At 50.1% G+C, this 12,884-nt stretch overlaps 1 protein-coding gene across 1 annotated transcript; it reads left to right on the forward strand.

Moving 5' to 3' along the window:
* Window positions 1-1,267: 1,267 nt before the first annotated feature.
* Window positions 1,268-11,401, forward strand: ZBP1 (Z-DNA binding protein 1; the record flags this gene model as incomplete). Its single annotated transcript, XM_080925533.1, has 7 exons — window positions 1,268-1,301; window positions 2,834-3,070; window positions 4,037-4,225; window positions 7,022-7,189; window positions 8,840-9,043; window positions 10,020-10,235; window positions 11,241-11,401. The coding sequence occupies 7 exons, from the start codon at window positions 1,268-1,270 to the stop codon at window positions 11,399-11,401; spliced, it is 1,209 nt and encodes a 402-aa protein (XP_080781659.1).
* Window positions 11,402-12,884: the final 1,483 nt, after the last annotated feature.

Below are 12,884 nucleotides of genomic sequence, written 5' to 3' on the forward strand. Positions count from 1 at the left end.
AAAAGGTTGCAGAGTTAGGACAGTTGAGAACCACTGACCGAGGAGGCTCTGACTCCTTCCAGGCCAGCTAATGTAAGGAAGAGAGGGGAAGGAAAGCAAAGGATGCTAAGGAAAAGAGAGAGAAGAGCAGGCATATCCTGCAGCCCTGCTAAGTTTGGAGCCGGGGACCAGGCAAGACCCCATAGGCAAGAAGCGATTGATGAGCAGGTGCCACCTGGTGGTCAGTCTTCAAATGGCACCTCCAGGGAACCTGGGCAATGTCCCTCAGCAGGCCCAGCTGAGAGCTCATTTAAAAGCGACCTTATTTATTTTGGGTGGCAACAGGCAGTGCAGTTTCTGTTTTCCTTGGCTGGTTCTGAAGGCACTGTTTTTCCTCCCTGGAAGTCATAAAAAGCACTTGGAAATGTTAAAAGTTTTCCCAAGCACAGGCCCATCCCAAGCTGTGTGGACCTGGCCCAGCCATGGCCTGTCCCCTGACCTTTTCAGGCTCTGTAAGGTGAAGCTGACTAACCATCTGCCCTCAGCTGCTTGCTTTGCGGACATCTTGTAGGCACAGCCGGAACGTCTGGTCTCCATTGTCTGTTCCTGTCCTGCCCTGTGCACCAGTGACCTGCACACCAAACAGGTACAAAGGTACCAAGATCATGTCCTCAGCACTCACCCTGTAGCTGGGACCCAGATTCAGGGATTATTGGGGGACGAGTGGTAGGCACAAGACCATCTATGTGAGCCTCGATCCCCTCTTCTGTAATATAGACCGGAGAGATGTCTGAACTGTTCTCAGATGACTGAGAATTTATAAAAGTGGGGGGGGGGTCTTTTTCTAGAAGGTATGTGAGTAGACGGTATTAGACCAGCCTTGTGTGCAAGTAGGGGAGGCACAGTGGGTGCCTTTTCCTTGATCACTATCTTCCTCCTCACAGGGACTTTCTCAGAGTCCTCTTCCGGTCTTGCTCTCCTAATGGGGGATCCAAGTGGCCCATCCCACCCCAGAGGCTGAGCTTCCTCCCTTCTCTGTCACACAGTCCACTCCAGCTTGCTCACCCACCCCGATTTCGACATTCTTTCGAGAATCGAGGTTTCATTTTCTCTTTCTTCAGAAAGCTGAAGGGCGGGGAGGGGATGGGTATTGGTTTCCGGGGTGATAGCAGCTGGTGTCTGCAGGTCCAAGAAACCATTCTTTCTTGTGAACTCTGAGCTCCAGGCCTGGCCACAGTGCAGGAATCTGCCACCCCCAACCCTAAAAGTGCCCAAGGCTGCTGTGAGCATGGCAGAGGCTTCTGTGGACCCAAGCACAGGAGGTAGGTGAAACCCCTTCCTTCACCACCCTTGGGTCCCGGGTGAAGTTTCTATGGCTCCTAGCTCTTTCCTTGGCCCAGACAGCAGCAGGACTCTGAGGTCACCAGAGGGAAGTCAGCTTGCTTCAGGGATCCTTCATGTCACCTCATAGATGAGGTCACCAAGGTTGGTGACGGGCCTCGGGCTCTGAACTGTCATTTCGAGAGAGGACATTGCTTTGATAGGAAGATGTGACTTTGATTTTTATATTCAAGTTCTTCTCTTACCCTAGTTGAATCCTTGCTGTGATTCAGCTCTGTCTAGGGGCTTCTGGGCTACGGGAGGCTGTTCGAGGCTGCAGGGTGCGGGGCCGTGTGAGGCTGAGATGCTGTTGGCAGGATTTAGTTTACTGCTTTCCTTCATTAAAAAAAAAAAAATATATATATATATATATGCACATATATATAATTTCTTATTTCAGACTTCATGACATACTTACTAGAAGTTGTTGCTCAAATATCATTTCTTATTTCAGACCTCACAACATACAAGAAGTTGTTGCTCAAAAGCTATCAGGGAGGGGCCAGGCCAGGTGGCAGGTTCAGAGCCAGGCAAAGGAAACCAGGAACTAAGGCTCACCTGGCTCCTGTGGTTTCCTACAGCCAGTCCTTCGAGTTCACCCTTTGGAGAAGGCTTTGCCTGCCCTGCGTGTCCTTTGGGGACAGTGGGGGAAGGAAATGAAGGAGAGCCCACTACAGGGCACACTCCCAGGCAAAGGCTTGGCAAGGCAAAACCTAAGCCAGGAATAGAGAGTCTTGTAATTCTGGCACTGGGGTGGGGTGGGGCTGAAACAGGAAGCTTGCTGTGAGTTCCAGGCTGTCCTGAGCTATATGGTAAGACTTTGTCAGGAGAGGAAAGAAAGGCAAAAGCAGACACATGGATCAGCAGACAGTGCTGAAAGGAACATGAGGGGCCCCCTCAGGGTCAGGCTCAGAGGAGGCAGGGTAGCTAGCAGAGGCTTATCTAACCTCCCAGTGGGGGGATCTGGGGACTGGGGGAGCCTTCTGGAAGAGGCTGGGGTAGAAAAGCAGAGCTGGGTTTTTAAGACTCCTGCTCTGTCAGACATGGGAGGAGATCCATTTCTCTTATCTGCTGGGCTCATGACCTGGGATACCCATTTCACAGATAGGGGTGCCGAGCTGGAGAGAAAGGGGGTCAGGCTGGGAGAGAGACTTCAGGGCCAGACTCGGTTTCATGCCTTTCCTTCTTGTTCCATTGTCTGAGAGTTGAGGGTCCTACCTGTTTGGGTTCCACGCAGTACACAGGGCAGGCTGTATACTACTTTACTAGTCGGCCATCCAGACATCCACCCAACTGACAGACTGACACCCTGGCCTCTGAGTGGTATCCTTGTTACTCTCTTGCTTGGCCCAGGTCATGGGTGCCTTCTCTGCTCTAGGCTCTCTCAGGAGCTCTCTCCTGCTCCTGAAGCCTGGGTGCAGGCAACCCCTGGGGACTGGGCCTGGCTCAGTTCTTCCCTGTGTCCCTTCCCTAGATGATCTGGAGCAAAAGATCCTGCAGGTGTTGCGTGATGCCAGTGGCCCTGTGAAGATCGGCCAGCTGTTGAAGGAGTGCCAAGAGCCCAAGAGAACCATCAATCAAGTCCTGTACCGCCTGAAGAAGGAGGGCAGAGTGTCCTCCTCAGCCCCTGCAACGTGGAGCTTAGGCGGAGATGCTTCTGCAGATGGGGCTCCTGCAAACCCCAAGGACGCCACTGCCCATCCTAGCCTTGGTAATCTGTCACTAGGCAGAGCAGACATACACACACACACACACACACACACACACACACACACACACACACACGGGGGGTGGGGGTGGTGGAGGGACACACCATACCTTAAGAGTCATCTTGCAATAGGGCAAGCCCAGATTCAGGCTTAGCTTCAAATCTGAGCTCGTCCATCCCCTCTCTGACTCTTGATTTCTTCTGGCCAATGGAGTTATTAGAAAAACATGGTAGGTGTGCCATCGACACCAGCAGTAGTGAAGACACAATCCAGGCAATAGTCACAATGGTAGTGGGGACTGATTGATGGTAAGGATCCCCTTGGAGCCTTCGGGTGACTTTGATAGCCATGGAGCAGAAAGGACCCAGAGTTCCAAACACTGATGTTGTCCCAGAGTCACCTTGCTTTCATTTAGCCCTCAGATAGAGACGGGAAAGGAATCAGCCTCTGGACCTCAACCTTCAACAGACAGCATTTGTGACCCAAGCAGGATAGGGAGCCCTGGGACCCAGCCTATCGGGTTGTCCCTTCACCACCTCCCCGAAAAACTATTCTCCGTGTTTAGTGAAGCAGGGAACACATCCTTCTTCCAGCCCCAAGATCCTAATGAGATGTAGGTGCAGCACCAGGGAGCCCTGGTCTGCAGCTCGGTGCATCCCATGGGCCTCCCCAGACTGCTGAGGCTCCACGGGAGAATCAGCAGCCAGGCTCACTGAAGAGAGAGGCTCTAAACGGCGAGATGTGGGCACTGAAACCCCTACACCAGGCTGAGCCAGCTTCTAGAGTGAGAGTCTCATCCTCTTGGTCTCCAGATGACCACTGTACCAAAGATGACCCAACATGTGCCACTGACAGACCATCACCATGTCCCTGGGCTTCACAAGTATCCCAGGCCACAGCCAGTAGGTGGTAAGTAGATGCGAGCTCAGGACCCTCTTCACACTAAGTGCCTTCCTCCCACTTTGCAGAGGAAAAAATAGTAAGATTTCTAGAGGACCAGGGACGCCAAAGGGCCCTGCATATCGCCAAGGCTCTGGGAATGACAACGGCCAGTGATGTGAACCCACTCCTGTATAGCATGAAGAGCAAGCACCTTCTGAACTATGATGGAAAGACATGGGACATCTACCGCTCAAGCCAGAAAGACCAAGAGCTAGGTATGAGAGGTCAAAGTCAGTTTGGGGAGGTCTTGGGGGTCAAGGGTCAGGTTGGGAAGGTCAAGTTTTAGGCCAGGAAGGTCAAGGATCAGGATTAGGTCACCAAGGGTCAGGGTGAAAAAAGAAAAAATAAAGGATAAGGATTGGTTGGTGTAGGGCCAGCTTTGTTGTTGTTGTTTTGGACTTCCTTTCATATTTATGTGTTTTATTTTATGTGAACAAGTATATCGTCTGCATGCATATGCACACATGCATGCAATGCCTGCAGAGGCTAAAAGAGGGACTAGATCTCCCCACTGGAATTGAGGTTTGCAGATAGCTGTGAGCCGCCATGTAGGTACTGAGTCCTGGAGCCTCTAGAAGAGCAGTCCAGTGCTCTAACCACTGAGCTACCTCTCCAGCCTTCGGGTTAGATTTTACTGATACTCTTTAGGCAGGTGCTCCAGAAAGGAGGGTTGCTGCCAGGATTAAGGAGGGAGGCTGGCTGGTCTTGGCTGGTCTTGGCTGGTATGGGCCTCCCTGCCTCATTCACAGTGCCTGTAAGGTCTCCAGCCTCTGAAAGAAGAGTGAGCCATCCACATCTTTAATGAAGTCAGTGGAACCCAACAAAACATATGTGTAGAGGAATTTTAGCCCAGAAACATGACTGTTCTGACAAGGGATCCCATCCAAAGGCCTTCTAGGTCTGTGTGATTCAGCTAGAATGCAGACATGTCTTGAGTACACATCTTTAATCCCAAACAATGTAGGTAAGGTTAGTTTGTAGAAGAGCACAGCATTGTTTGAAAAGTGCTGTCTAATTGAGGGGCAGACCAAGTGACAAACCAGAGAAAGATTTGACAGAATGAGCCAGAGATAGAATACGCCCAACACTCAGGAGAAAAGCTGTTTAAGAGCCTCTCAGGGAGAGAGGATGTAGTCAGTGAGTGGGGGTCGGAGTCCACTGGGTGTCAGTGCGGTGAGCTCAGTGCGGTGGAGCTGAGTTTGGTCCTGAGTTCATGCAGGTCAGAGCAGGTCGGCAGAGGTGGCTGAAGCCAGAGAACGAGAAGGAGCCGGGAGATTAGAACAAATTGCCAGTTGTTTGAAGCAAAGCAGAGCAACTCAGTGAGAGAAGCCAGATTGAATCAGACATCTCGGAGAGGCGTTCTGAGCCAGAACAGCCAGAGTTCAGAAAGAACAAGAAGGGTGAGCTTATTCTGCAGTAAGCCTACAAGACAAATATCTGGCAAGTAAAATTTACACATACACATAGGTAGTTTCTTCTAGCCATCGCCAAGGAAAGAGGAGCCTGGGGTTCAACTGAGAGGCTTCTGGAGGCTTCTGAGGGCTGAGATGTAAAAAAATCTGGAGGTAGGGACACATGACAATTGTTCAGCCTGGACACAGGGGTCAGCCTAAATTGAGTAATGATTCTCTGTGGACACTTTGTCTAACATGGAGGTTTCAGTCAGTTAAAGAAGGAAGGCATTACAGCACAGAGCTCTTGTCCCAGCATTAAGGAGGCAGAAGGAGAACTTCAAGTTCAAAGCTATCCTAAACTACAAAGCTCCCCACAAAACTCAAATTGAATAACAAGTAACTAAGATTGTTTAAAGAGAGTTCTGGGTTGGGCTTGCGTTCAAGACTGGAGATGCCAGGGGTTGCTCCAGCTCTGAGCCCTGGTGCTCTCAGGAACCCCCAAAACGTTCTTCGTAAATGCATTTTTTTCCTTTTCTTTTTTTGTGAGATAGTTTTACCATGTAGTCCTGGCTGTACTAGAACTCACCATGTAGATCAGGCTGGCCTCGAACTCAGAGATCTGCTGGCTTCTCCCTACTAAAGTCTGGGATTAAAGGAGTGAGTGCACTGCTACACCTGGAAAAACATCGTTTAAAGCCAGTAAAAAAGTTTATTTAAAGAATTCATAAATAAACTACCCCAGCCCAAATGTGCTCATTTTTACAGAAACATGGTTAGAAATTTTGTTGGTCTTATTTTTCTTTCTTTACCTTTCTTTCTTCGTTCTTTTTTCTTTCTTTCTTTTTTATTTTTTCTTTTCTTTTTTTTCTTTTCTTTTCTTTCTTTCTTTCTTTTTTTTTTTTTTTTTTGAGATAATTTCATGTAACGGAGATGACTTTGAACTCCTGATCATAACTACAGATGTCTAATACTACGCTGGGCTACTTTAATTTATGGAGAAAGAAGTTCACAGAGCTGCATACACCTCCAGTTGGAGCAGGCCCTGTGGTACACTGTGTAAGCATTGAGCTTGGCTGGTGTGGGCTGTTCTCTGTTCTCTCTCCCTCTCTCTCTCTCTCTCTCTCTCTCTCTCTCTCTCTCTCTCTCTCTCTCTCTCGGCTTTTGGAGGAAGCGACATTGTGTCAGGCAGCTTTTACACAAAAGGTCATATCTTAAATTTTTAATAATGTCACTAGAGCTCAACCAACCATATGGGGCATTATCTAACCATTGCTGAAGTGAGAGGAGCCTGGGGCTCTGCAGGGACTTGGTAACAGGGACAGGGTAGGGAAAGAGTGGCCGTCTCCATCATCCTCCCAGCGAGTCTCTGTGGCTGGGACACACAGGTAAAGCATCTGCTGTGGGGATTTCAGGAAAGGCTCCAACTGATCTACCACTGTGTCCATCAAAGATGAGGAAGGAAACCTGGATCTTACCTTGCGCCTCTTTCTCAGGCCCCCAGGGTGGGGTCTGGGTTCATGTGGTAGCGAGCTCCCAGGAAAGCTCAGTGCTGTTGATTGATATGAGACCCCCACCATGTCATCGAGACAAAGAACTCAATGGAATATTATTCTGTAGCTCATTCTGGAGTCAGACAAGAGTCCCATGTGGTTATTTATCAGCAAAATCCAATCAACATGATCTGCCAACAAGGACCCAATAGCCACATCTCCATTTCCGAATCAAAAGCCATCCAGATTGGTCATGGGAATGTCATGTTAAGACAGACAACCTGTGGTGAACCAGGTAAGAGGAGGGTCCTGGCTGGGGACCGGGGTTGGGGGGGACTAAAAGGGAACTTGGTCCTCTGAGGAGAAAACAGCTGCTCTATCTTCTTAGGCACAGCCTTTCTCAGAGCGAGGCCCATGGACCACACTCACCTGCATTCCCTTTCATTTTGTTCCTTCTCAATGAGATCAAACCCTTTTGCAGGAGAATAATCTGCCTCCCTCTCTCTCAGCAGGACACAGTATGAGGGTTACCACAGTTCTCTACTCTGAACACATTTCTGCCTCTCAAATTATGCCACAAAAAGTTGGGGTCATCTTATACTCAGTGGCTTATCTATCTCTATCTATCTATCTATCTATCTATCTATCTATCTATCTATCTATCTATCTACTTAAGTGTGTGTGTGTGTGTGACTGTGTGTGTGTGAGACTATGTGTGTGACTGTGTGTGTGAGTGTGTGTGTGTGTGTGAGTGAGTGTGTGTGTGTGTGTGTTTCTGAAGCCCGTTCAGAGCCAGCGAATGTCAGGTGCCCTGTTCTGTCACACCCCATCCAGACAGGGTCTCTCACTAAACAAGACTTGCAGACAGGAAGTCCCAAAGATTCTGTCTCAGTGCCCCTCAGCACCTGGGGTGCAGGTGTATGCAGCTAGGCCTGGATTTTTACATGGGTGCTGGGATCCAGACCCAGGTTCTATGCTTGCAGGGCAATGTCCCCAGCCATTCCCCAGCCTCAGCATCCTGGTTTTGATACATGTTGGTACTGTCCAGCCAGTGAGTGCTTCCTCAGTACTAAGCATATGACTTAGAGAGTGTGGGGCCACCTCACACTCTGGCCCTGCCACCCATGCACTAAAACATCAGTCCCAAGCCCAGCTTCTCCCCCATGCCCTCAGGAGAAATGCATTCTACAGCGGGGCTGTTTCCCCCACCGTGACTCCCCTGGTTTTGATGGCTGTTTTACTTAGGGATGTTAAATGGCTCACTGGTTTCTCAGAATCAAATGTGTTTTAAAAGTTTCTGTGTTCCTTTCACTTGAAAAAAAAAATCATAAAAGTGAGACCAAAAACTGAGCACCTGAGAAATAAGCACAGCCGAGGCCCTTCTCCGAGCCACGCATTATCAACCAACCAAACCCTCCAAAACTCCTGTGGACTAAAACACCAACCTTTGTGCACACATTACACATTGACAGACCTATTGATCCAGTTGCATATGTAGCTGAAGATAGCAGTGTCTTCAGTGTGAGAAGAGACTTTTGGTCCAGGGAGGGCCTGTTTTCCCAATGTAGGGGAATGTCAAGGCACTGAGGCGGAGAGAGTGATTAGGAGGGAGTGCAGCTTTGTGAAGGTAAATAGAGGGCAGATGGGAGCAGAGGGAATGGGTGTTGGGGGGGTTGGGGGGTGTCATGGGAGGGGAGGGATAACATCTCAAATGTAAATACAGAGCATCTAATTAAAAAAAAAAAGAGCCATAGAGGACTTGTTTCTGCTTGGGGTGGGGGTTAAAAGTTGAGGAGAGCCAGGACGCAGGTACCCTAATAGTACCCCAAGCCCCCGCTGAGAACGCAGACTGCCTGACTCGGCCTGCTTCCGGTGCCCACACCTGAGAACAGAGCGATCTGGAGTCTGAGTCTCTAGCAAATCTTTAATTCTCTGTCCCTCCCAGATCCCAGGACCCCTCACCATGTCCCTCTAGCCATGCCAGAGGACGCCTCTGCTCAGGACACTGGCCCCGGTGCCTACGGAGCTCAGCACATCACCATGAACAAGTCCATGCTCCGACGCGTGCAACTTGGCCACGGCAACGAGATGAGCCTCGTGAGGGATTCGGTGGAGCACAGCACGCATAGCTTTACTGGCAGCCCCCCAGGTACGGTGGCCTCTGTCACCCTACATATCTAGAAAGGACCGGAAGCTGAAGAAGCAGGCTGGAAAACTCATTTCCGCCTTGATCCATTGGAAGGGTATCACCGCATAGTACCGGGCTTTTAGATCTGGCACTCGGGATCTCCAGGCTCCCTGCACCAACATGCAGCAAACCCCAGTTTAGCACCTATGTATGGAGGCTGAGTGGAAGGAAGCCGGGTCATAGGGGCAGGCGGAGGCCTGGATGGTGGCCTAAGGAAATGGAGAAGGAAGCCATTAGGGAATTATAGTAACAGTGTCCCGGTGATACAGTGACTAGAAGACTGCCAGAACTCTACCAGCCACTGCAGATTCTTAGATGATGAGGTCTCAGGGGGACTAACAGGGCCAGGGAGAAGTGTCTTCAGAGAGAAATCGGTCAGGGGGGCAGCATGTAGCAGCAGGACCAGCGGTGGCCTTCTGTGACAGTTTCTTAGCGGGAAGGGGAACCTACTTGTAGGGGGTTGGGAGAACCAGGCATGGACATTTCCTGACTTTTGAGTGTGAAAGCGAAGGAGACATCAGGGTTCTGGGGACGGCGAGGTGAGGCTGGGGCTGGAAGAGAAAAGGTATGAACCATAGTAGGAGAGTATGTCCTTCATCTGCTACCTGGGAACTGGCCTTAGAGAAGATGGAAGGCCTCCGGAGGTCCAGAAGATGCTGAGTCCAGAGTTGTTTTGCCGGACTCAGGGTAGGGGGCAGGGGTGGTGGTGGTGGTGATGGTCTCCAGTCCAGTGGGGACATGTGCTGGGACATGAAGGTAGGGTGGCTAGGCAAAGGCTATGGGCCAGATGTGCAAGGCTACTGATGAGAGTGAGCCATGAGAATGGGACAGCCAGGTTGGGTGTGCATGCCAGGGGGGACAGCCAGGTTGGGTGTGCATGCCAGGCCCCCTGCAAATTGCTCGCATCTCCTGGCTTCTCTCTTTGCTTTACTCGAAGTGTCAACCACCACCACAGACCCAAAAACTTCATTCAACACGCAAACACCGGAACCAGGCCCTCACCCTGAGGGAGACACAGCCCAGAGAGTCCACATCAAATCCTGCTTGCTAGAGGATGCCACCATCGGGAACAACAACAAGATGACCATCCACCCCAGGTCAAAGGGTAGAGTTACGGAGTCTGGAGACAGTGAACAGCAGAAAGAAGACACAGGTGAGCCCGGGCACAGGTGTCTGTGTGTACCCTGACTTCATTCATCCACCTTCAAGCATCAAAGCAATGGCCTCATGCAAGGACACAGGGTGTGGCTCCAGGGACCATGTAGGCCTATTCATTGGGGTAATAAAGAGCCACAGAAGGGCTTTGAGCAGGACTGAATTAGGACTCTTTGGATCTAGAGTAAGAGAACGGTGCATAGTCCTACACATGGATGGTGAGAATTAACATGAAGAGACCAGGATGTCCGGATGTCAGGTGGATACGGTGTCCCGATGGTGACATGCTGTACGGCTCACACAGGCCACGGGTGTCATGGGTCACAGTCACCAGACCCAGGCAAGGAATTCTTTAGGGAGCCATCATGGCTGCACCCATGAGTGGAAACTGTGAGCCCTGTCATTAAGGAAACTTTAAGAGAACTGAATGAGGAGCGAATAGGGACCAGCCAACAACCCCGGAGAAGGGCTGCAAGAGTAAAATGGCAGGCGCCAAGACCCAGAGGGAGAAGAGAAGCAGCACAGAGCAGGAACCTGGGAAATAGGAGGGACCCGCGCCTGGCTTTTCAGAGCCTGAAGGCATGTGTAAAATGCCTCCGTCTTATTTAAATGGACAGAGACACATGCAAGGTGTGTGGCATATTTAAGTCCCTGTGGGCCAGCGAGATGGTTTGGTATTAAGGACCTGAGTTTGATTCCCCACCACTCACATAGTGGAAGGAGAGAGCCATCTCCCACCCATTGTCATCCGTCTTCACAGACACACAGACACTGACACATGGACTGAATACATACATACATACATGCACGCATATATATGCATACATGCATGCATACATACATACATGTATACATACATGCATGCTGGGTGTGGGGGTTAGGTCTCCCATAGGGCAGTTTGGGAACAAAGTCCTGGAGCACACAGGCAAGCAGAAACCCATCACAGTGGGTAAACACTTCTGAAGAGTCTGCAAGATACCTTTTGTTCCTCCCCGCCCCCTAGGTACAAGTTCTGAAGTCACGCCACCCAGAAGCTGCTTGCACACGCCTAATGACTCCTTGCTGAGAGCTATGTTTGTGAGAGACAGCAGCCCCCAGACCACAGAATCGGTGCTTAGAGAGGATGAAGTCCAAAACGCAGGAGGCTGTCAGACACAGGACTGAGGTGAGAGGAGAGAGATGACCAGGGCACAGGCAAGGTGGAGAGGCCTGTGGGGCTTTTTGTGGCTGCACGCAGGGCCTGGACTAGATTCGTGTGTGTGTGTGTGTGTGTGTGTGATTAAGATGTGATATTTTCCCTGAAAAGGCCCAAGTATTGACAGCTTGGTCCTGCACTGGCTCCAAGATCATCCACACACCTCTAGATGGATTTGCTGTCGAACGAGGTTATTGGGTTGGGGTAGAGACTTTGGGAGGGCAAAGAAAATGAGTCACTGAAGACAATCAGGGACTCATGCGGTTCAGACTGGCTTTGATCCACTATACCAATACAGCCCCAGTTCCAACCTGGGTCATGCCCTTTTCAGTCTTTTCTTCCTGCCTGCCCTGAGGCGAGCATCCCTTTTCTGTCATGCCCTTCTGCCTTACCACAGGCCAGAAAGCAATGGAACCATGGGACCATAGGCTGACCTCTCTGCTACCATGAGCCAAACCAACCTTTCCTGCCTCAAGATCAATCACTCAATCATCAATCAATCAATCAACTATATGAGCTGGCTCTACCCCTCCTGCCTGCTCACCAGAAGGAAAAAGTCAACACAGAGAGATCTCTGCACATCTGTGTAGACTGTGGTCCTGTTCCCAGCAGCTAAGAAATGGAACCTACCTTGCTGTCCAGCCATAGAAGATGGGTGAATTGGAGTATGCACATAGCCAAAAAAAAAAAAAAAAAAACAAAAACAAAAAAAAAAACTGAAGTTATCATTGGCTGGAAGAGGATGTGAGCAGAGACTACCATGTTAAGTGAAAGAAAGCCATCTTAGAAAGACATGGGTCATGTGCTCCTCTCTATTGTGGCTCCTAGACTTTAGATAGATTCATAAAATCATATACACATATGTGACATGAAAGTACATGTGACACTGGCCAGGGAACGAAGGTACCAACAGGAGGATGGGGAGGAGAGGCAGGGTCACAGCCTAGAGGACTCATACCTAGGGGTGTCACAGTTGAAGTGATCACAAGGGTAAAGGCCAAAAGGGGGTAATAGCCAAGGGGGGTCAAGGCCAAGGAAAGGCCACATCCAAGGGAGGGTACAGCCGATTGGGGTAACAGTCAAGGAGGGTAACAGCTGAGGGGGGGCACAGCCTTTCGGTTCACAGTCTAGGTGAGGGTCACAGCCTAGGGGGTTCATGGTGGGTCATGGTCAAGTGAAGAGTCATGGTCGTGGGAGAGGGAGGTCAAGGCCCAGTGCATTGTACTTTTTTTGTACAAAGGTGTGCCTCTGAAACCCAAGCTAGTGTTTCATTTGACTAAAGAGCATCAAGACACTCAGAAAACAGATTAAATGAGCTAAACCAGGGGCAGGCCGGATGGCTCAGTAGTGAAGGTGCTTGCCCCACAAGCCCCATGATCAGTTGATGCCTTACAGAAAGCTGAGGGGCTCATTAGTCTCCCCTTCCTTCCACTGTGAGGTTGTGAGGCATCA

Source organism: Micromys minutus (assembly GCF_963924665.1).
Source record: "Micromys minutus genome assembly, chromosome: 11".
NCBI classification, from domain to species: Eukaryota; Metazoa; Chordata; class Mammalia; order Rodentia; family Muridae; genus Micromys; species Micromys minutus.